The following is a 25,824-nucleotide window of genomic DNA, read 5'->3' on the forward strand; positions in this document are numbered from 1 at the left end:
GCAATTTCATTACTGCATTTTCAGCCGGCAAAATGATTGGGAACCGCAAATCAAATGGTAGATATTCCGCTCGTTCTATTCGTCCCTCCACTCGGACCACATTGGTTTCATCCAAAAACGGCGATAAATTTCGAGAATCGTAAAGGATCTATAATCTGGCCTGGCAAACATATGTCATGTAACAAAAGATGAACGCGTAGTTCCTCCGTGGTATTCGCTGGTGGCATGCATTTTCGTGGCCACTTTTCTTCCGATTGATTCAGAAATGCGGGCCCTCGAACCCACGAGCTGTTTGAGCTTAAATCCAACTCCTTTTCCCACTTTGTCAATTGATCCACTATATTAAGCTTTGTCGGTACCCAATACCAATCGGTCAGCTTGGTTAAGCTGAGAATTTCTCCAATCCGAAATCCGACATATTGCTTATAGTTCCGCTGATCGGATCGAATCCAGGACAATACTGTTTGCGCATCTGTCCAAATACATTGCTTGCCGATTGTGAGACTGTGATTTTCGCGTACTGTGCGTGTTAAACGTGCTCCCAGAACTGCTGCCTGGAGTTCCAATCGAGGAATAACTACCAGCTTCAAAGGTGCAACTTTAGCTCTACTCATTATTTGTGCGCTCATAATTTCGCCTCAAACTACCGCACGTAAAAACGCCACGCATCCATAAGCCGTTTCGCTAGCATCCGTGAACACGTGGAGCTGGATATCATGTACCTCATCAGACCGCGCGTTTCCAAAGTAACTCCGGGAGATACGGAACGTCTCAATTTCTGGCAGCAGCTTTGTCCATTTTATCCATTTTCTGAAAGATTTCCTATCTATCTTCTCATCCCAATCACAGCCCATCCGCCATATATCTTGGAGAAACATCCGCCCAAGAACTGTAAACGGTGACAAGAGACCCAGTGGATCAAACAACGACATGACAAAGCTAAGAACCATTCTTTTTGTTGGGCATAATTCATCTTGAAGAATCTTGCGAAACTCTGCTCTCGACGAGGTGGAAAGTGAAAATTGATCCCGAAGAGGTTCCCAAACTATTCCCAAAACACGCTCAAACTCTGTGTTTTTATTTTTGTTGAAATGCACTGCTGCATTCTCACTTCGCTCTCCCATTTCCTCCAAAACGGTGTCAGAATTCGACACCCAGTTTCTAATGTTGAATCCTCCGTTAGAATGAATAAATTTCACCGCCTTAGCCCGATCGATCGCTTCAGCTACGGTGTCCGCACTATCATAATAGTCATCAACATAATGTCGATCGACAATAGCTGCTGCTGCTTCCGGAAATTGTTCTGCGAACCGCCCTGCGTTCAAATTTTTGACGTATTGCGCTGAGCTCGGAGAGCACGTTGCGCCGAACGTGAGTACGTCCATCACGTACACTTGCAGCTCGTCATCGCTTGTCGAACGAAAAAGAAAACGTTGTGCAGATTTATCTTCATTTCTAACGCGAACCTGGTGATACATCTCCTCGATGTCTCCTCCGAACGCAACTGGCTTCTCTCTAAAGCGGCAAATTACTTTCGGGAGGGATACAAGCATGTCTGGCCCTTTAGGTAGCTGTGTATTCAATGACACTCCCCGTACGCACGCTGCAGCATCCCAAACTAGGCGTACCTTTCCCGGTTTTCGCGGATTAACTACCACATTTAGTGGCAAATACCAAACTGCTGACGATGGCGTTCCGGACAGTTCTTTCTTTGTGGCTTTGTGGGCATACCCCTTCGCCTGATAATCGTCTATCTGCTTACATACGATGTTTTTCAGCACCTCATCTCGCTCCAACCTTTTTTCAAGAGCCTTTGCCCTTCGCACAGCCATTGGATAGCTGTCTGGAAACCGTCGTTCGTCCTTTCGCCAAAGTAACCCCGTTACGAAACGATCTCCCACTTGTTTTGTAGTTTGTAGTTGTACCGCTTTTGCTCTTTGGTCTTCCAGTGATTCTGGAACAGCGAAGGTTGCAACTCCCGCCTGATCAAGGACATATTGCGCTCGCATCATATCGTGCAGTTCCTGATTGCTAACCGATTCTGTGACATGTAAATTGAGGAGAGTGGCCGCATTTTCCCTGTGCCTTTTTTCTGGTCCGTAGACCGTCCATCCCAGTCTGGACCGCACTGCGATTGGTTCACCAGGTTGACCAATCCTTGACTCCTGCGGTACGAACAAAGGCAGATTATCCAGACCTATTAAGATGGCTGGTTCTTCTCCTACGTGGTCGGCTACTGGCAAACCTGCTAAATGCGGAAATCGTGTCGCTATTTCAGCAAACTGGAGACTCTGTTTCGGCAAAACCAGCTTGGATACTGTGCGGACATTTTCTAAAGCAAACTTATCGCTCGATCCCTGTGCAGAGAGCATTAAAGTAATTCTTCGCGAATCGTTCTCATACCGCTTAATGTCTCCCGTCCAGGTGACGATCAATGGTTCTGGTGCACCTCTTACCTTCAACTAATTGGCTACTGATTGTTCTATCAGCGTACTAGAGGATCCTTCATCCAAGAAAGCCAATGTTTTGACAACTATATTTCCTGCGTAGAGGGTCACAGGAACCATCCGAAAAATCACTGATCGACGAAAATTTTCGTGTGCGTTACAGTTGACTTCCATTAGTCGAACCGATTCTTCCCTTCGATGCAGCAGCGTGTGATGATTACCGTTGCACCCACCGACTGTACAGCGTAGCTTAAAATTGCATCGACTGGTTCCATGATTATTTAAACAGAGAACGCAGAGCTTCAGCCTTTCTACAGCCCTCATCCGGTCTGTCAGGTTCATTCGTTTGAATTCATCACAAAACCTGAGTTTATGGTCGGTTCGTTTGCAAATCCAACAAGGCTTGCCACCACCATCCGTTTGTGGTTGAGCCAGTGCCTTCTGCGCCGCCCCATGCATATGCACGAATTCTTTTCTCTTTGCACCCGCGCTCCCGCTGAGTTTAACTGGTTGAGCTTGTGGTAAATCCATGCAGTCGGAAACCTCTGATACATCCGATACCACCTCAGTCATAAAGTCGGTGAACAACCTTAACGGAGTACCGTATCGTCCCCGCTTATACCGGACCCAATCCAGTTTGTAGTTAGTCGGTAGTTTTTCTACCAATTCCTGCACTAACATGGGGTTGTTTAAATGATCCGTTAATTGAGCAGCTTCTAAATGATCGCAAAGTTGCTTAACATTGATTCCAAAATGGATAAATGTTTTCAAATTGTCCGAGTCAGGGGCTTGCGCTTCCCGTACTTTCAATAACAATGCCCTCAGCAACTTTTTCGGCCTTCCGAAAAGTTTACGAAGGTCTTCTACGACATCTGGGACCGAGTCCGGGAGCACTAATCTACTTCTAACCGCTTCTAACGCATCCCCTTGCAGGCTGCCCTTCAACCTTTTAAGGTTATCTAAATTTGTAAACCCGCACGCTCTTGTTGTATGTTCAAAACTACTAATGAACAAGGGCCAAACTTCAGGCTCACCCCTAAATGTTGGCAAATGTTTCGACACCACCTGCCGTGCCGCTAACTGATCTTTCGTTACTCTCGACTGCCCCGGCCCGTCTTGCCTTCTGCTCTGGGATCTCGGATCACTCAGCTCAGAACCGCTCTCAAGTGAATCATGTTCTAATTTATCATCTGGCCTATCCTTGTAACTCACCGTCGATCGCCTTTCTTCATCTTGGCGAATCGAATTTAAATCTTCATATTTATTCATTTCTTGTCTATCTACCCAACTTCTTATTCTATCTCTTTTAGCTTTATCGGATCCCGCTTTCGATCCACCAGCTGCGCCTTCATTCATCAGCTCTTGTAGATGTGCAGCGCTTGCATTCATACGCTCCCGTAATAGATCCCTCTTTCTCAGAAACTCTTCTTCGGGTGCTAGCTGGCGGTCCATTAATTCCCGCTCCTGCATCAGCTGAAGATCTTGCAACTCTCTTTCACGCTGTAGTTCCTGCTCACGCATTTCTCTTTCGCGTTGTATCTGTTTTCTCTTCCAGGCTCTCTCTAACTCCAATCGTTTCGCCCGAAGTATCATCTCTTTCTCCCATGCTCGCTTTTTATCTCTCTGCTCTTCTTCGAGTTGCAACAGTTCAGTGTCTAGAATAGAACTGGCACTGCGAGCAGATTCCGCATCGCTACGAGCACAACCAGTCTTCTTACCGGGTTTCTTATTTCCTTTCGGAACCTTCAGCTGGCTGTCGGACTTTTTACACTTGGGGCAGAACCAATCTACATCACGTATATCTTCACCGACACCAGCGCAGGAAAAATGCGCCCATAAGTTGCAATGATTACAGCTTACCATATGGTAGTCGTCCTCTTCCGGACCGTTGTACATCAAACAATAGGCAGGAGCCTCATCCATACCTTTTAGAGAACCGGTTGCCATCCTTTGAGGTTGTTCCTGATAAATCTTTGATTTTGTTCGGAACAAGAAACCAGCCGTGAATCCACTTTTAGTTCTAAGTAGATCAAAGCTACAATTTTATTAAAAATTTTAGTAACCTAACCAAAAAAATATTTTACAAACTCACATTTAGTTTCTTCCTTCCTCCTGCGGATTTCTTCGCCTTATTTTTCCCTAGCCGACTCTCTTTCTCAAATCGACTCCAGATTTTCTATATTTTAAATTTTAAGATTTCAATGTTTTATTTTACTTTAGGTTAACGTTTTAGCTATCGACTTACTTTTACTCGTCAATCCTACAAATTCTCCCCCGCAAAGTTTTTAACTCGGTTAGTCCTGTCGTGCTGTTTTATGTAACGTTATTTCAGTATTATATTTTAATTTGTTTTAATTTTAATACCTGATTAAGTCCCACTTAATTTTCGCAACTACCACCGATCCGAAAGCCAAGAACTTGTAGAAAAACTTTTTGTGTAACTTTATTCGACTTTCACCTTTTAACCTCTAACTATTACCTTCCTTCGTGATTAAGCAATTTTATCTAATTGACGTTTTTGATTGCCATCTCACTTGCTATCTGTCTGATCCCGTGACGCTTTGCTACCGTTTCCCTGATCCCGTGACGCTTCGCTACCAACCCGTGACGCTATCATCCCTGTGGTAAACCCTACGGGTGGTCCAACGGCGTTGTCCCGAACAAAGCTTTTAAACTTTAAATTTATATAGCGAGTACATTTATTAGCTATATTATTATTTTTGTATTTTAGATATGCTCGATTAGCAAAAACTAAAACTTTGTATTTAAAATGCTCGATTAGAAAAACTTAGAACTCGACAATCATAGAATCAAACATAACAACAGAAGCAGATTTTTATGAGAAATTTTTAAGATGTTTTTGAATTTTCACTCCGAGAAAAGTGTTAACTTATGTGTGTTCCCGTGTAAAAACACTCGTCGAACTAACTTTGAAACTCTATAATATAATTGGGAAACAATCGTGATCTTAAGATCGGCTAGATATTGTAGTCATCTCAAATTTCGGCTAAGATTCTTGTAGTTGTAGCGCTTTATAAGTTTCTGTTTGAGTCTGCCGATTTCAGCGAAATTTTGATAGTAATTTTACGAGTACGCTCTGTGAAAAAATGAATAAAAGTGCTACATTTTGATTCAGAATTTGATCTCCTATTCATTCGACACCAACAATCTTTGACTCTTAGCCGGAATTCTAACCAGTTATACCAGCACCGTTACCTCCAGACATAAGAAAGGCATGTGAGCGGCGAGAAATAATCTAATCATCACAAAAATCACAGGTCCTGTGTCACAATATTTTTAATTTTAGCATAATTCGGTTTATTTTTTCGTTTTCACTTGAACATTTCTGGCTGCACAAATGGAGAGCGCATCCACCGCACACGACGGCGTTTGTAATCGTACACCGGTTTTCGCCTCGATGCACTTCCTTTGAGATTCCCGATGCCATCTGGCTGGATCACTGGTAGTGTGGTTGTCACTGCCGTCGCGACGTCTGGCTCATGACATTGCAAAAGGTATAAAAGTTAAATTTTAACGCTGTTTCCTTGCCCTTTTCGCATCAGTTTCGTTTAGCTAAGTTCAATGATCGCATGTTGCTACCGGAAAAGGCCTTCCAAGAAATTATCGAAAGTCCCAAAATCCGAGAAACGATATCCCTGTGGAATAGTTTTCTTCCTGTTCCAGTCGGGCCCCTGCCGACGCAAATCACTTGCGGGGGTAGGCCAAAAATTGACTGCGGTCCAAAAAATGTCAAAATGTGCTCAAATCTACAACAAAATTTAACGCGCCCCGATTACACGTTCAGCTGGCGAGCGGAAAAGATCTGCTGCAGCAGATCAGTCCGAACGATGAAGGTTTAATTTTGGAATCAAGGCGCGGAAACTGCAGGTTGCACGAAAGCATACAGACGAGAATGCGCTCGAGAGTCGTACAGCATTTGCAAGTACATGCTCTTTAATGAATTTTAATTGCATGTCTCAATAAATTTTTACAACTTCTATATTACCATTTTGTGCACAACGCCGCGTGTTTATTCGAGTCAAACTAAAATTGCAAATAATGTAAAGTCCAATGTTATGTGATTTGCCAAATCTTTTAATCCTTTTTGTAAAATGTCTCTCATTCGGCTACCAGCGTTCAACCGCAAGGGCTGGAGATAATTGCACACATGTTTTACATATGGTACGCACGGGTATTGGAAATTTGACACTCAAAAAGTATATCGCTTCCACAGCGAGGTAATATTTCAATAAGAACCAAACCCTATTTGTATTGACTCTCCCAAGGGATCCATCAATTTCGGAACTCAAAATTTGAGCTGTAACCCATAGCGACACGGTTCGGCATAATACATAACTGTCACAATGTTTACAACCATTCATAACTCGCAGTAGGCTATAACAGTCTACAGAATGCTTCCTCATTGCAAGCTGAGCGATTTAATTAAAAAGCGATTAAGTGGAATGTTTCTCCTACGCCAATGGAAATCTTGCCTAATTAAGACGGCGCATTCGCTGTAGGATGGCGACACTTTTTTGGACAGGCAACCCAGCATGTAGTGACGCCCATTTTGACACTGGAAGTGACAGACCACGCGGTTCACGGTGGTGCGCTAGTTCAAAGACGCCAACCGCCATCGCTTTGGTCTGCGTACATACACAGAAGGCCTAAAAACTTTCTTCTAATTAATTGCATTCAGTGTAGTTCTAATTTCCTAATTAATCAAATTCAGTGTACCGCACGGAGCTGCGGGTGCACTCGTTTGGACCTTCATTCACAGAGATGTTTGCTTTGAACTTCCACGCGCGTACAGTCTACTAGCCTCGACGAACGGTGATTTCCTCCACTGGCGAGCTCCCTTCGTCGTTCGAAGCCATGTCGGAACGTGTTGAAAGGATCATAAAACCTACGAAGAAATTGTGCAATAAGTACTTTCTGGCCCAACCCCCACTTTCGTTACTCGTCACTACCACACACAACCTGACGAAGTTTGACGCAATTAGCACTTACTTATTAGTTCTGCGGTCTGAATCCGCCGAGCACAGCCAACAACACACGGACTTGTAGTTATAATAGGATGGCACAGTACAAATTGCGTGCTCTTTGAACTTAGGTACCTACTTGAATAAATTTCTTTTTTGATGGACGAGGAAGCACGAAAATACATATTGTACATAGGTAACTTTTTCTTGTAACTGATACTAAATGACTGTGTCTTATACAGGAAAAAACATTTTTTTGGATAGGTATGTGTCATTTTCTCAGCTTTTGACGTTATCGTTTCGATGTTATTAATCTCGGTTATTTTCAACAGAATTCCACCAGAGAATCTAATGTGCAACAACTAAAATTAAAATTACGTTAACAAGAAATTAGAAATAGAAATAGAATATAAACATTGATTTCTATAAAGGTGAGATAGCCTCAACTATAAAAATTTAATTCATCATAGTTGCTCGAATTTAGTTTAATAACAAAATTTTTGTGCGATTTATTCTCGAAGAACTGGCTATATTATCTTGAGGAGTACTGCCTTCATTTTGATCAGTGTATTCCATAAGGCTATCATATGGGTTCGATATGCTTATTTCGTGACGAAGAGTTTTCAGTACTAGCTGAAATGCGAGCTCGTTTTTCTGTTTTGCCTTATAGACAGTGCATCGTTCAATAGCGTGTGATTCTTTCACTGTATGTCCGAATTGTTTGCAACGATTGCAATGCTTCGGTTTGGGAGTAAATTGTCTCACAGGAACTAACACACTTTCTATGCAAACATAATGGGGAAGCACTGTACCAGCAATGGCACTCTTATTGCTGACGAACCGATAAATTGTTCGTCGCCATCTTGGCTTGTAGAGCGCTCAACCAAGCGTTGAAAATCCAGGATCAAAACAGCGTTTATTCGAGGATCTTCTAATTTTACCGATCCCAAAAACATCACGGTGTCACACTTGAGTTCACGATCATAGATTACAGCTTATACTTCTGCCTAAGTGGTAGGTACTAAACTTTACTAAGCGTAATACGAATTTTGTCTTGGTGTGTTTGTTCGATCTGTGTGACAGAACTTTACGTTGTCAAACATTCTGCAATTTTCAATAGACTGAGAGGCATCAGTTTTGGCCTAATAAAACAGTAAAAGGTCCAGGATTAAGACACTGATAATTTCTGATCGTACGCGTTTAACGTGAAACGGGACGGAATCCAAGTATGGGAGGACCGATGGTCTCCTCCTGCATACTACCGCATTTCGGGAATGCCTCATAGAATATCATTAATGTTTCAACAAATCTGCAATTATTTATTGTGACACTGCTAAATCAATATCAGAGCACCAAATTTAATCAGTTTGCACATTTGGTTTCACCGTGAAACTAAAACCTTTAAAACGTTTTAATCTTGCTATTTTTCACATTACTATTTTTTCTTTCTCGGTGTTGTTTATATTTTCGCGTCGGTAGCAACTAGAACATTTTCCACAAGTACCAGCACGTAAGAGTCGCGTAACCACTCAAACTAAGTCTACTTTTCTCTTTACACTAATAAACAGCGCGATCGTGATTATTTTCCGCGTGAAACCGGCCGAAAAGGGCTAAAACTTGCTTCTGCGCCCGTGTTGTCAGCACTGTCAGCAGCAGGCGGTACTAGCATGCAGAAAAATTCAAATTGATTCTGTTGAATTTTTATGGCTTCAGAAATATTAAAAATTAGGTAACCATTCCACCATCAAATTAGGTAACCACCATCGGCTATTTAAACTCATTTTAATAGTAACACAATAAAAGCGGTCAAGAGCTTGCCCGAAAAAAATAACATCAAAAAACCTTAAAAGTTGCTGTAATTGTACATAGCTATACCATAATTTAACTACGTTTTTCATTGTAAATACATCAATTTTACATTGAATATCATTGTCCAGAACGATAAAAAGCATTGTTTTTGTCATTTTTACAATGAAAAAGGGGAGTTGTTATGTATCTTAACAGCATTTTTTCAGGCATTTTTCCCATACATTTAGAAGTCACTGACAATGTTTTTCATGGTAAAAATATTGTCGGTGGTAGATGCAACAACAGAAAACGTTGTTAAAACATGGTAATGACAAAAATCGTTTGCAAGCTTACAGTAAAAATAAAGGGTATTTTTTTAAGAATTTGGTTTTTCTTAAAAAAAACATAAAAATTACAAAACTGTATGAAATCTTTATTTGAGCCGATGAATTGGTTTATGCCATTTACTTTTTAAAGATAATTTTATTCAAATGATGGCCACGGCTACGTTTCAAATGGTCCATACGAAAAGTCCAATTTTGGGTCACTTTTTCGAGCATTTCGGCTGGTATCTCGCGAATAACGCGTGTAATGTAGTCTTACAAGGCTGGAATTGTTGTTGGCTTATCCGCATAGACGAGAAACTTAACGTAGCCCCACAAAAAATAATCTAGCGGTGTTAAATCGCATGATCTAGGCGACCAATTCACCGGTCCATTTCGTGAGATGAATTGCTCACCGAACTCATTCCGCAATATCTCCATTGATTCGCGCGATGTGTGGCACGTTGCTCCGTCTAGCTGAAACCACATGTCAACAGGACCCAGCTCTTCAATTTCCGGCAAAAAAAAATCAGAAATCATCGCGCGATAGCGAGCGCCATTGACCGTAACGTTGCGATTTTGATCATCTTTGAAGAAGTACGGACCAAAGATGCCTCCAGCGTGTAAACCGCACCGAACCGTGCATTTATTTGGGTGCATTGGCGATTCTTGTATTGCCTCTGGTTGCTCTTCGATCCAAATGCGGCAATTTTGCTAATTAACATACCCATTTAACCAGACAATTTACAATTTTTCGGTAAAAAAGTGGATTTTCGACAAGTTGTTCTAAGGCCCAAAAATTCGATTATTTGTACGTGTTGTTCAGGTGTAGGTCTGTTCATGGTGAAATGGCAAACCAAACTGAGTACATTAGACTGTGACAGCTGTCAGAATTCCCGCGTGAACTGTCAAATCTGAATACACGAAAAATCAAATAGCAAAAAAAATCACCCTTTACCATGTTTTTAATGGTTACTATAAAAAACATTGTCCGTTTACTGTTCTCACCGCAGAATACATCGTAAATTTTTTTTCGGTTGACCTTGAACTGATATTCTTTGTCTTGATGAAACAGCAGTCAGTGCAATGAAAAGACACAACTGCTTAGATCGAGAGCGAGCAACGAACTGATACATGAGACTTGCAATTGATGCATATCAAAACATGTAGTCGGGTAATTTTTAACAATTTTTTCAACTCTTCATGCAATAATTTCAATTTCAAGTTTCCTGCCTTGTACTTAAATCTGAATCTTATTCAATAATTAAGAAGTCACAATGTAAACTCACTGGATACGACAGCAATTTTGAAACAATTCCACAAAAAATACTAGATGCACCTAAACCTTGACATTAAAACACACATCACATCATCAATGACAGATGCTACAGCTTGTTATTAGGCTGCAGGTTTTTAATGTTCAACATATACTCCCATACAATATTATATTTTCACATCTCTGCTTGTAATTCTACTTAGGATCACGGTGTGTGATTCCTTATATCACGATTTGCTCAAGAAGTAAACGCGCGGAAGAGAAATATGTTTTTACTTTTGATAGAGTGAAACGAAGTGTCACTTATGTCGCCAATTATAGATGACAGTTCTAAAAGGTATGCAATTCACGTCGATGCATTAGTATTAGTGAGCGTTATGAACTTTTTCCAATTTTGTATGAAATTCAAAATGATTATGCATTTTAAACTAAACTTATAAAGCATACTTTCCTGAAAAGTTACATAAATGATGTTGAAACATGTTTTATTTGTGAGAAATACATAAACATGCTGGGATTTAGGTAAAATATGCTGTTTTTCATCATTTTGCCGGTAACCTTTTTGCACTTTTCGTTTTTTTCTTGTACTCTAATAGTGCTTCTAAATAGAGTCGCCTATGTTTCATACAGTAACAAAAGTCATGAGCTATGACAATGACTAAGATTATGCTCCAACTATTAGAAATATAGCATTTTTGTGCTATATTTCTAATAGTTGTGTGCGTGGATTAGGGTGGTTTACCGGTAAAAAAAACCGGTAAAACCGATATTTTTTTCAATACCGAAATACCGGTATTTGAGAGACGAAAAAACCGGTATTTTTGGTATTTTTCTTAAAATGGAAAAAAAAACTTCCCACAATATTCATAAATCTTTGTTAGGCTAATGAATGCTTCTCACTTAGGTAGTCGTTACGAGTCACATGACGATGTATACAGGGTGTAAGGTAGCTCACTTTTAATCAAACCCTTTAAGGGATAGAGGACCCTATTTGATGAAAAAAATTCTGCGCATATGGTCAAAATTTAACTACTGCAGAGTTATTCTCTTCTTCTAGTTTCGGTTATGTTTACCTTTAACGAGGTCTATCACAAGAAGTATGATAGCTAGCTCAATTCTGTTGGTTTTCTTGAAAAGCTGAGAAAATTTCGTTATCAGTGATGTCTCAAAAATGTCGAATTAGGAAGAACAAGAAGCCATTAAAAAGGAACAAATATGAAATCAAATGTTTTTGAGAACTTAACAGCAATTTTCTCTCTGAAATGTGGAATAAACATGGAGTATGTTGTTAACCAAATTAAACATTGGAGTCTACTCTACTAGTTGTTCTCTGACACCAAGCACCTAATTCTTTTAGTTTAGATACTATTTCACTTTAAAAGCAATCAGCCGCGCCTTCGTTTAGTGTGGTAGAATTCACAATTTTCTGCTCGTTTAAGGCAAACATAACCAAAAACTGAAATTAGTGAATAACTCTGCAGTAGTTGACTTTTGACCATATGTGTAGAAGGATTTTTTTCATCAAACATGGTCCTCTATCGCCCCTTGAAGGATTTTAAGTGAGCTCCCTAACACCCTGTATAATAGATACATTTAGACAGAAGCAACATAATATATATTAATTTTCCCTCACCTATTTACCAATTTTTGTTATCTTTTTGTTTGTTCTGCTCGGATTCAGACAATGTGTTTGTGTGTATCGATAATATGTCAAAAAACTTCATATCAATAAAGCACTTATTTTTTAAGTAGAACAGCTAATCTCTTCACACACTCATACTCACAGAGGCAACGCGTGGGTAGGTTCAAAACCTACCAGTTTAACTACAAACTATGAGGTAGTAATTACAATTATGTCAGCGAAAAAACGCAAGACATAATTCATTTTGTGCTATTTAAAAGTAAAACTAAAAAAATTATAAATAAATATAAATTTGGATTGGGAATTTATTTTTTGTTGAGACAAAGTGTTTACAGGATGAAATAATCAACCAATAAAGATTTTATCCTTAAAAATTACTGCTCCTTGAAAAAGTGAAATTTAAATAGCTGTAGCATGGTCAAAGCTTCGTCGCCCGTACCGCAGCGGGCTTTTATTAGCAACTAGCTGAATGTACCCGGCCTCACTCGTGTACAAGTTTCTGCTTTTTCTATAATTTTCTATATTTGTATATATTTTTTATCAACCTCTCATTTCAAATATCTATTTCTATTTCAGTTACAAACTTGTCCATATGCCACATTTTTCGTTTCTCCATTAGAAGCTGAAGTTATTAAAATAATAATAATAATAATAAATAATTTGGACGAATTGCTTAAAAAGCATCGAACAGAATAAAGAAGTATTTACCTTCGATTCATTCGGATTCGTAAAAAGTAAATTCTGGTCTGATCGTGATTTCTTTTTTTTTATTTCATTCATATACTCTTCTCAACAGTTTCAAATATTGTTTTTCTACGAAATTTAATGTTGTTCACTAATTTGAAACTAAGTTTTGCGATGTGAAAGAAAATTTAAATAAAAATCTGCATGTTTTTTCGTTATTACATTAGTTTCGAAATTATGTTCTTCGTAATCATATCACTAGATTCATTCATTGGAGTTTTTCAAACACTGTTATCCAGTGTTGTATCTGGATCGTATACCACAAGAGATCGAAATAATGGTCGCAGAGGTCCTAATCTTAGAAAAAATCTGGATCGTAATGAAGCAGAGGTACTCATAAATGCAAAAACATAATCATGCAGCGACACGTCCATACATAGATGCAACCTGAGACGCTAAGCAAAAAATAAATTTCAAATCCAAATTTATGTAGGTAACGTTTTCGGCAGTGGCTTACTTCGGCAGGTTTTTGCATAAGACTGCGGCAGAAAACCACTACCGAAGACGTTCGACACCCCATATCTTTAATTATTTTTCAGTTTTATTTTTAAATAGTACAGGGAAAATGACTTGCGTTTTTTTTTTCGGGGACAATCATCATTACTTCCCCGAACTATGATTTTAAGAACTTTGTAGTTGAAAAAGTAGACCATGAGTCACCCCTTGTTTTTTACCGGTTTTATCGGTTTTTATTTTTATGAATACCGAAATACCGGTTTTTCGAAAAGTCGGTAATACCGACCACCCTAGCGTGGATAGATAAAAATGTAGCATTGTCATCTATACTTGGACTTATGTCGATTGTTCTGTAGCTCAGGGATGCGGTATTTGAAGACATATCTTCATTTGGAATTGAAAACGACAAACAAATGTCGTGTTTTCTCATCCTCATTCTGTTGTCTTTGAGTCTCCTCATTCTCTGAGTTTTCTCCAAACCCTGGTATAAAAGGCAGGAAACAGAAATTATGAAGAAGCAAAGAAGAGCAAAAAGCAAAAACCGGTTCATCTCGGGTCGGGCTCCAAAATCCAGTAAGCCGAATTCATCGCCTACAGTGCGAAGAAAATCTATCTGCTAGCTGTTTTGTAAAACTTTGTAGCTGATAAAGTTCTGGAAATGATAGCAAATGCTGTCATATGAAAATGACAATCTGTAATTGAGTAGAATAACCGGGGGTCACCATTACAACACACCAATAGCGCTTTTTAGCGCCCCAGAATCATTCGATTGTGAAGTAGTCAAAAATTTCCTGTCACTCGCGCGTAATGTTAGAATATTGTCTATCTGCTAGCTGTTATGAACAACTTATCATTGTTTATTCGGCATTCCGTCATGATGGCATGGCCTAATTCACAAAGTTTCTCCAATTCACTCGGTTATTAGCTGCCGTTCTCCAATCCCTGGGAAACCGTGTACTCTCCGCCAGATCTAGCTCCACTTGGTCTACCTATCTTGCCCACTGCGCCCCTGGTCGTCTTCTTCCTACCGGATTTGAGGCAAAGACCATCTTCGCAGGGTAGTTGTCCGGCATTTTTGCAACATGCCCTGCCCAGCGTATCCATCCAGCTTTAGCCACCTTCTGAATACTGAGTTCACCGTAGAGTTGCGCGAGCTCATGGTTCATTCTTCGCCTCCACATTCCGTTCTCCTGCACGCCGCCAAAGATCGTCCTTAGTACCCGTCGTTCGAAAACTCCGAGCACTCGCAGGTCCTCCTCGAGCATTGTCCAGAGTTGTGTACAGTGCTTAAGCTTAATTGCAGCGCAAAATTGTAGGATTTCTAATTTGTGTGATCCACGTTGACATTGATATTACTCGAAAACTCCTATAGCAGTTGTAAGAGGAATGCCTAATGAATTTTATACAATTTACTTCTTCGTGACAGTTAAAATCGTCTAATATGAAACATGAAATCGTTGAGTAGATTGATGCCATTTTTATGTCGAATTTAATCCAAATTGAATTTTTTTTCAGCAACTCTGGATTTTAAAATCTAGTTTCTGAAAGATTTAAAGAATTGAGTATTGAACTTAAACGTAGTTTTGACTAAAAGAAAAATCATAAATGTAGGCACGACTTCCGCTGATAATACGCCTCCGGATCTCTCGGCTGGTATCATTGTCTTCAGTTACCCGTGAGCCAAGATAGACAAACTCATCGACTACATCGAACTGTCGGTCCGCTTCGGTTCCGCCAGCTAGCATATACTTCGTTTTAGTCTGGTTTACTGTACTGCCACCGCCGCAGTTGTTCTGCCGACAATGTCCATGTCATCAGTAGAGCAAACGAATTGACTGGATTTGTTGAAAATCGTACCCCGCGTGTTGATGTCCGCTCGATTCATTACACCCTGTAACTCAATATTAAATAGCAGGCAGGAGAGACCATCACCCTGTCGAAGCTCCCTTTGGGATTCAAATGGACCCGACAATCCACCCGAAATTCGCACACAGCACTGCATCCCATCCACCATAGCCTTTATCAGCCCAATCAGCTTTCCCGAAAAGCCGTTTTCGTCCATGTCCTTCTATAGCTCTTTTCGGTCGATAGTGTCATACGCGGCTTTGAAGTTGATGAATAGGTGGTGCGTGGGGGTTCTATTTTCACGGTATTTCTGGAGGATCTGCCGCATGAAAACATCTCACAAATCTGTTGGCTAGGGGTGAGAGGCGACGGAAAATGATTTGGGAAAGCACTTTGTATGCGGCATTCAGGACGGTGATCGCACGATAGTTCCCCACAGTCCAATTTGTCGCCTTTCTTATAGACAGGGCAGATAACCTTATCCTTCCACTCCTCGAGCTTCTCCGGGCCCATCTTAATAAGCTCCGCTCCGAGGCCATCCTTGCCAGCCGATTTATTGTTTTTCAGCTGCTTGATGGCATCCTTAACTTCGCCTATCGTTGGGGCTGGCACGTTATCTACGTTTGTCACACCGACGTGATCGCTTTCTCCGCCGACATGATCCTCTGCCTGGGCGCCATTCAGGTGTTCGTCGAAGTGCTGCTTCCACCTTTCGGTCACCTCACGATCGTCCGTCAGGATACTACCACCTTTATCCCGGCACATTTCGGCTCGCGGCACAAAGCCTCTGCGGGATGCGTGGAGTTTCTGGTAGGACTTTCTCGTTTCCTGAGAATAGTGCAGCTGTTCCAGCTCTGCAAACTCCTTCTACTCCAAGCGGCGCTTCTTCTCCCGGAAAAGACGATATGCCAGTTTTGTGACTGTTTGTTCGTTGTTCGTTTTGTAAAGTGACTGCGAACCAATCACGGGGGCTGTATTTTCTTGCTATGGATCTAACAGTTCCTAACAGTAAATAGCACTCCGTTTTTTGATAGTAAACTCACGAGTACTGTTCTGCCGCTCATAGCAAGTCCGTCCCATTTGCGTTTTGGTGCTGATGAGAAAACAGCAATTGAAAATCGTAACACTTTTGGTGAAATTTTGCACTCAAATGCTTTTTCAATCAAGACCATCAACAGAATTTAGTACTGCAATGACAATCTAACACTTTTGCATCATAAAATTCACATACACACCGAAATTTGATTAAAATTTGTTGAAAATCATAAGCTGGGACTCACATGCGATTACTTTCAGGGTACGTAGCCAGAATGATAGCAAGTCAGTCCCATAGCCAGCTACGACCAGTGATGAAAAACAAACTACTACAAATCGATGGCGGTGCTAAAGCTTGCGTTTGGAATAAATCTATCGCTGGTCAATTCATAAATGACCTACTCTCGTGCTTCATTAAACAAGTTTTTTGTGAGAAGCATAACACAATGTAGCAACTGCACCACTCAAAATAAAATTAGATTTTGTTTTTACATTTGATACTACTGATAAATTCGAAATCAGTTTGGGTGTAGGAACTTGTTCTTAATTTTCCTGATAGCGGTCACACGTTCGTGACGGCGGACAGGTTCCACGTAGCAGTGGAAGCAAATATGAAAGAACACCTATAGCTTGGGAAAATGTTTGCTGTTAAAGCTAAGTAGCGTACCGAAGTATTTGATATGACTGACAAATTCTTCAAAACGAAATTCACGATAATAATCGAACAATTCTTGCCCACGTCTCTTCATAAAAAACGGAAAAAATACGAAAAGTAGCATTCACTAAGGAATGTTTTAACTAACAATACAGTGACACACCTAAAGCATTCACTGTCAACAAACAACAGCTGAACGAAGCTACTGGTGGAAACTTTGTTATGAAGAAAACATTGTACTAGCTGGAGCCACACGATGTAGAACGCGTAAATTCAATCAAACCTCCTATCGAATATCACTTGGTACATCCAATTCTAAACCTGAAGACCATAAGTTGTGGTGAATACCACATTTTTCATAATTATTATTGGCTGTGAGGTTAAATTGCGAAGATTTTTGCAATGGGACCGACTTGCGATCACTTTTGCTATGGGACAAACCGACTTGCTATTTTTTTCATAGTTTCTCAGAACGAAGTATTCAAAAATATTTGTTTTATCGAAAGTAGATTTAAAAAGGAATTGATTCCATAAATAAACGCAAAATTGACAAAAATGCAATTGGGACGGACTTGCCATGAGCGGCAGTGTTGTACTGATATGTGGAAAACTTATTTCTACTACTTCAATTAAAAATATATGGATTGATTTAATTCTTACGAAGCTGAGGACATGACGGTGGTTCCTCAGAGACGGGAGATACAATATGTTAGTTTAAGATGTTCGTTTAACCCTCTAAAGCCCAGTGCCGCCTTTAGACGGTCTTCAATCAAACCTCTAAAAAGCTTCAATAAGAACTTAAACAATGTTTATAATGCTTCATAATGATTTTTCGAAGCCCGTCTAAAACCTAGTTTGGACACTAGAGGGTTAAGATACTTATCCATTTTAGGATATCTTTAGTATGTTTATATTTATTATTTATTGTGTCACTAACATATTGTGTGTAGCTGAGAGAAACGTGTTTATTTTTACCCTATGTTACTAATAATAAAACGTCTACAACTTTTCAACTCAAATCTTAGTCCATAAATAATCATAAAGTTGGTATTTAATTCACTTCTAATTCCTTTTCATCGAAACAAATGACAAGCATCAATCATCATACGTCGAACCATTAGCATTTAAATCAGATACGTCTATTAAAGCGATTAATGTAGTAAAACTACCGGTACACCGTTTTCTGCAGCTGTGAAAACTTATATTGATCAACATGTGATAAACATCATTTTTGGAATCTCGTACCCAACAATGTAAGAGTAAAGAGCGAGGTAACTCATCTAGTATAAATAACTTATTGTTGTTTGACGTTATCAATGTTTCATTCTTCATCGAAAAGAGTATTGTAATTTAAAAAAAAGAGAAATTTCAGATCTAGAAACCATCTTGAACATGGTAACAAATCACTTTAAGAATTGATCCGCCAGCCTCTTCAAAGTACGGCAGGTTTTCCCAGACCCTACATATACGAGTAAATTCCTAAAAATAGCGCTCCTTCTTCTGATGTTGACACTTTACAACACCTCTTTCCACTTCCTAAAATTTACTGATTTCTTCCGTCGAAAGTATAAAACGAAGGTGTGGACAAATCTCAAGGGAGTTACGGCTTCATCTTGTTTTATTGCCGAATGTCATCTTTTATATTGACGATAGGCATCGTAAAAGTGGCAGCTTGGTTCTGCTGTACGCCGAACGGACGAGACTCATATTCGCTTCGTGTTCATGCCTCCTTTCATTCGACGAAGAGTGTTTACGTAGATCGATCGAGGCCCCACGTGAATGTGACATGCTTTAAATCGGGCGTAGTAACGAAGCTTAATGATGTAGTTGGGTTATATTTGGATGCCGTTTTTAATACTTTGTATAACAGGAAGGGGTGACGATTTAACAAAATACCATCATTAATTCATTTTTCCTACTTTTATTTTCCACAGAACTGCTGCTCCAACAGTTACCTGCGCGAACGTTTGCATCAGCTAAGCAAAGATAGCGATCGCTATTCTCCGATCACAGGTATGTGGACCAAAGCGTATGTAAAATTTAGCATGAAGGGAAAATCCGCTGCTTGATGCGCATTCAGCAAAGTCATTACCATTAGCATCACGAAAACACTAACATCGCAAGCCACGCGCACCATGAGCTGACATTTTGCATCATTTGACAGCCTGCCTGGTGAGTGACTGCAGATCGCTTATAAATTGTGAGAATCGACCATTTCCTGATCCTATCGCTTTGGACCGTCAGTTAATGATGTGCCAACAGACTTGCACTCATCCTGTCATCTTTTTTGGCTAATATTTTTTTGTTCGGTGCTCTCGTAGCACAGGCGCATAGGTGAGATCGCGCACGAATGATGCGTTCTAAGCATCATGGGTGGTGATCTGGCTCGGAGGATAGGGTATGCCTCGGTACAAGAGTCCATACGTATTCGAAGTAGACCGTTAGACGAGTTGATTTTGTTACAAATTAGAAAATTATTAATTCATCCGTGACTTAATTTATGTGCCAGTGGTTGCCATTACTAGCGTAGGGCCTCAGTTGTATAAGCTCTGGGTGAAATGCTGAATGATCTCAAATTTCTGCTTCACTCGGTGATAATTACCTTTTTCCACAAATAAACAGAATAATTTTCGGAATTGCAGTTTCAAGGAAAAAAAATCTAAGTTAATCATTTTATGAAAACGTACGCAGTAATAACTAAATATTTGTCGAGAAGAGAGATATAAAACAAATGCAAACAATTACAATAATTCCAATTCTTTTTCGCCCTCGAATTGCAGGCCACACACCGGCAAGCGCGGCAGCAAATGGTTCAAGCTTAGATTGCCTAAACCTGATCGTCCAAAGTATTACCAACGTGTCTACGATGGCTGGATCGGCGTCTTCAGCACCAGCATCAAGTGGCCACGGCAACGCTACGTTGCACCAAATCTCCTTTTCGTCCCCACCGCCATCGTCGTCAGTGTCTTCGGCGTCCTCCTCACCAACGTCGTCAACAGGAATGGCAATAAATCCGACGATGACGATGACGACTATGACGGCACATTCGCTGCCGCGAGGGAACTAAAAAGTAAACTACAAAACTAATAGTAAATCTTACTAAGAAATGCCACAGTTCAAAGATACCAGTGCCTCAGGTTAATTTACACCGACGATAGGACCGACGCGGGCAGTCGTCAGGATAGACAAACATAAGGGGGTTCCCTTAATTAATTGTGAATATTCGCTAGGCTGAGAATAAACAATGCTTTTCGTTAAAGCCGCTCCGTCTGTTTTGCGTAGGTAATTGCAGTGGGATGCAAAAGGGCAGGAGTTTTGGCAGAGATGCTGTAGGACAACGGCCAGGGACACGCCGGGAATTTAGTGTAACAACACAAGGAGAACAGTATCGCTTTTCATGTCATTAAGATGCCGAAAAGTGCATGTTGCGTACTTGAGCAAGGAATATATAAGCGGCAGAAGTGTATTATAGAGCTATACAGTAAATCAATCGACTAGAATAGGAATGTGATTATATGTATCATTTTGTAAATATAGTAAAGAATGTGCTAATATTAGAAATAAATTATTTCAATATAAACGGTGTTCGGATTATCTATTTAAAAATTACGACCATTGAGTCGCACCGAAGCACAGTGGCGACTCTCCGAGCTGCGAATAAAAGGTACACTAAAGCCGCTTTTTACGCGGGAGATACATGCCGCGTAAAAAAACCGCGTAAATCCCGGAATCCGCGTAAAAAACCCGCGTAAACTCCGGAATTCGCGTAAAAAAACCGCGTAAATTCCGGAATCCGCGTAAAAAACCGCGTAAATTCCGGAATCCGCGTAAAAAGAAACCCGCGTAAAAAGCGACCTAAGTGTATTGGAATTAACTTACTAAGAAAAGTTGCAGCCAAAACTTGTGCACGCATGCATGCAAAAACTTTACGATGCATGCGAAAAAAAAACTACGCAATGTGCCAATTAATTGGGACTCTAAGTGTTTTATTTTTTAATATTTATTCAAACAGTTAGGTAGACCTTTATCCCTTTGTGGACAACCACTTATTCTTCCTATTAACCACTCCATAATATTCTCCATATGTATGTCAGCAAATACGTACATATTTCAAATTTGATGCAAAATGGTTCAAAAATTTTGCAGTTTTGGTGGAGCAAATGTATTACATTGTTACTAAGATATTTAAATGTTTGACTAGCTGGCCCGGCAAACTTCGTCCCGCATATTTTCGTGTTTTATTTAATAATTTTAAACATTGCAAATTCATTGATCTCTTGTGATTTGTTTATATCGTTTGAAATAATTGGTTTTATCGGAATGACAACATCCTCGACTTTTGGCTTTTGTACATCATCTCTATTCCGGAAAAACTTACTTACTTACTTACTTAGATGGCCGTGCGTCCTAAGACATGGCCTGCACAACGTGGTTCCGCCAATTCACTCGGTCCATGGCTGCCTGTCTCTAGTTCCGCGGGCACCCGGTACTTTGCAGATCGTGCTCCATCTGGTCCACCCATCTCGCTCGTTGCGCCCCTCGCCTTCTCGTTCCCGCCGGATTTCAAGCGAACACCAATTTTGCAGGGTAGCTATCCGGCATTCTAGCTACATGCCCTGCCCAGCGTATCCTTCCAGCTTTAGCCACTTTCTGAATACTGGGTTCACCGTAGAGGCGCGCAAGCTCGTGGTTCATCCTACGCCTCCACACTCCGTTCTCCTGCACACCGCCAAAGATGGTTCTTAGCACCCGACGTTCAAAAACTCCGAGTGCTCGCAAGTCCTCCTCGAGCATTGTCCACGTCTCATGCCCGTAGAGAACGACCGGTCTTATTAGCGTTTTGTACAGGATACACTTGGTGCGGAGACTCAGATTATGCGACCGTAGTTTTTTATGGAGCCCATAGTAGGCACGACTTCCACTGATAATACGTCTCCTTATCTCCCGGCTGGTATCGTTATTCTCAGTTACCAGAGAGCCGAGGTACACAAACTCATCGACCACCTCGAACTCATCCCCGTCGATTGTTACCGTATTGCCTAGGCGTGCCCTTTCATGCTCGGACCCACCTGCAAGCATATACTTAGTTTTTGACGTATTAATCTTCAGTCCGATCCTATCTGCTTCACGTTTCAGTCGGGTATACTGGTCTGCCACCGTCTCAAATTTTCTGCCGACAATATGCACGTCATCCGCAAAGCAAATAAATTGACCCGATCTGTTGAAAATCGTGCCCCGCATGTCAAACCCCGCTCGTCTCATAACACCCTTTAGCGTGACGTTAAACAATAAGCAGGAGAGACCATCACCTTGTCGGAGCCCCCTGTGAGACTCGAATGGGTCCGACGTTCCACCCGAAATTCTCACACAACACTTCACATCCTCCATCGTAGCCTTAATCAGTCTTGTCAGCTTCCCCGGGAAGCCGTTTTCGTCTAAAATTTTCCATAGCTCTTGTCGGTTTATTGAACCGTATGCGGCTTTAAAATCGACGAAAAGATGGTGTGTAGGGACTCTAAACTCACGGCACTTTTGGAGGATCTGCCGCAGTGTAAAGATTTGGTCAGTTGTATACCGTCCTTCCATGAAGCCGGCCTGATAGCTTCCTACAAACCTGCTGGCTTTGTAGGCGTTGGAAGATGACCTGGAAAAACACTTTGTAGGCGGCATTCAGGACTGTGATCGCTCGATAGTTCTCGCAGTCTAGTTTGTCGCCCTTTTTGTATATGGGGCCGATAACCCCTTCTTTCCACTCCTCCGGTAGCTGTTCTGTTTCCCAGATCTCGACGATCAGCCGATGCAGCGAGCTAACCAGTTTGTCGGGGCCCATCTTAATAAGCTCAGCTCCGATGCCGTCTTTTCCGGCCGCTTCGTTGTTCTTGAGCTGCCGGATCGCATCCTTAACTTCGCTTATTGTGGGGGGTGGCACATCTTCGTCGTTCGTTGCACCGACCACGTCTTCTCCGCTCCTGTTGTGGTCTCCTGCTTGCACGCCATCCAGGTGTTCATCGTAGTGCTGCTTCCACCTTTCGATCACCTCACGATCATCCGTCAGAAGGCCTCCATTCTTATCCCTACACATTTCGGCTCGTGGGACAAAGCCTCTGCGGGATCCGTTGAGTTTTTGGTAGAACTTTCGTGTTTCGTGTGTGCGGTGCAGCTGCTCGAGTTCTTCACATTCCTCCTCTTCCTGGCGACGCTTTTTTTCCTTGAAGAGTTGGACTTGCTGCCTCCGTTTCAGTCTATATCGCTCCACATTCTGACGGGTGGCTCTACGCAACATTGTTGCCCGCGCTGCGTTCTTCTCGTCCAAAATCTGCCGACATTCTTCGCCAAACCACTCGTTACGTCGATTCGGTTGCACGTGACCCAGGACTTGCTCCGCAGCACTGCTGATAGCTGTTTTCACGGCATTCCAGCGATCCCCTAGAGGGGCTTCTTCAAGCTCTCCCTCTTCTGGCAGTGCAGCTTCGAGCGATGACGCGTACTGTGTTGCGATGTCGTGTTGCTTCAGTCGCGCGAGATTATACCGTGGCGGGCGACGGTACCGTATGTTATTCACAACGGATAGTTTTTGGCGTATCTTAACCATCACTAGGTAGTGATCCGAATCGATGTTAGCGCCTCGATAATGTCCGAGAAGTGCCGACCATCTATCAAAACGTGGTCGATTTGTGTTTCTGTTCTATTCGGTGATCTCCAGGTGAGTCTATGGTGGAGGCTATGCTGAAAGAAGATGCTACGTATGGCCATGTTCTTGGAGGTGGCGAAGTCGATTAGTCTGAGGCCATTTTCATTCGTCAGCTGGTGTGCACTGAATCGTCCAATCACCGGTCTGTACTCCTCCTCCTGGCCAACCTGAGCGTTGTAATCACCGATGATGATCTTGACATCATGTTTTGGGCAGCGGTCATATTCACTCTCCAACTGCGCGTAGAATTCGTCCTTGTCGTCATCGGTACTTCCGAGGTGTGGGCTATGCACGTTGATAATACTAATGTTGAAGAAACGGCCTTTGATCCTCAACCTGCACATTCTAGGGCTGATTGGCCACCACCCGATCACCCGCTTCTGCATCTCTCCCATCACTAAAAAAGCTGTTCCCAGCTCATGTGTGCTTCCACAACTCTGGTAGATGGTGTGACCATCCCTGTACGTACGCACCATCGTCCCCTTCCAGCATACCTCCTGCAGCGCTACGATGTTGAACTTGCGGGTCTTCAATTCCTCGGAAAGCACGCGGGTACTTCCTAGGAAGTTGAGAGATCGGCAGTTCCATGTTTCGAGAATCCAATCGTTAGTCCGTTTTCGTTGCCTAGGTCTTAGCCGATTGTTCCGGTCCGTACTTAACGCTATTGCGTTCGTTGCTGTTGTTTTTTAATGGTGCGGGCTTGCAAGGCCAGCGACCAACCCCACTATGTCGCAGGAGGGCCATCGTAGTGCCATTGTTTAGAGTCCCGGGCACTACCAGGACTTGAGAAGGACACTGCGTTACTTAGAACGCTTCTGTTGGTGTCGATCCCAGAAAACTCCCTTCCGAGAAAGGAAGCTCCGCCCCCTGTCAGCATGCGACCAGCAGTCCCACCAGGGTTGGTTACCCGATCTTTCCACTGGTTACTCGCACATCAGTTGGTACCACGAGAAGGTAGGGTACGGTAGCTGGAAGGCTGAGGTTCACTAGTGGGAACTGTTATGCGTCTTTGGTCCAGTCATTAACCAACCAAAAAACCCATATTGAATCCGGAAAAAACCCATATTGAATGGTATTCAGTTATTTTCTGGAAAACATCTAAAAGAACTGGAAACTAAAAGTGGTCATCTACGAATTCATAATGATGTCCAGGGTCAATGCTTGGCTTCTATACAACATTTCGATAATGGAAATATCCATATGTAGTAGTATTCGGTTATTTTCGGCTGTTTCCCAGAAATTGCCATCTTACAATTCAAAATTGTGTCTGAGGTCAATTTTTATCTCCTTGCATCATTATGGTTCTAGTGATACACATATTGGGTGGTATTTGGTCACTTTGGGCTATTTTTCAGAAACCGTAAGTCGCCATCTTGGATTTTTGAATGGTATTTGTAGTCAAATTCTGACTCTTGAGTGTTATTCCGGCTTAAGAAACACCCATATTGGGTGTTATTTGGTCATTTTCCGCTGTTCTTCAGAAACCGGAAGTCGCCATCTTGGAATTCAAAATGACATTTGGAGACAGTTTCTGACCTCTGAGCGTCATTCTAGTTAAAGAAACACTCATATTGAGTGGTATTTGGTCGTTTTCGGCCATTTTCCAGAAACCGGAAGTCGCTATTCTACAGTTCAAAATGTTGCCTGAGCTCGATTTGTGGCTTCAGTGCATCATTACGATTTCGAAAATACCCATGTTGGGTAGTATTTGGTCATTTTTCACTGCTTTTCAGAAACCGGAAGTTGCCATCTTCAATTTCAAAATGGCATGTGAAATCAATTTCTGACCTCTGGGTATCATTCTAGCTCCGGAAACATTCATGTTGAATCGTATTTGGTCATTTTCAGCTGTTTGCCAGACAACGGAAGTCGCCATCTTTGAATTTAAAATGGTGTCTGTGATCGATTTTTAGCTTCTGTGCATCATTATGGTTCCAGAG

The 25,824-nt window shown here is 41.5% G+C and overlaps 1 protein-coding gene across 1 annotated transcript in view; it reads left to right on the top strand.

The window, feature by feature from the left end:
- The window catches only part of LOC129729954 (myogenic-determination protein), a 50,804-nt gene extending 30,066 nt beyond the window's left edge, over positions 1–20,738 (top strand). The window contains exons 4-5 of the mRNA XM_055688885.1: positions 19,128–19,206; positions 19,974–20,738. Of these exons, the coding sequence (XP_055544860.1) occupies positions 19,128–19,206; positions 19,974–20,260 (366 nt within the window). The 3' untranslated portion in view covers positions 20,261–20,738. The remainder of the gene's footprint in view (positions 1–19,127; positions 19,207–19,973) is intronic.
- The last annotated feature ends 5,086 nt before the right edge of the window (positions 20,739–25,824 follow it).

This window comes from Wyeomyia smithii, chromosome 1 (assembly GCF_029784165.1).
Source record: "Wyeomyia smithii strain HCP4-BCI-WySm-NY-G18 chromosome 1, ASM2978416v1, whole genome shotgun sequence".
Lineage (NCBI taxonomy): Eukaryota > Metazoa > Arthropoda > Insecta > Diptera > Culicidae > Wyeomyia > Wyeomyia smithii.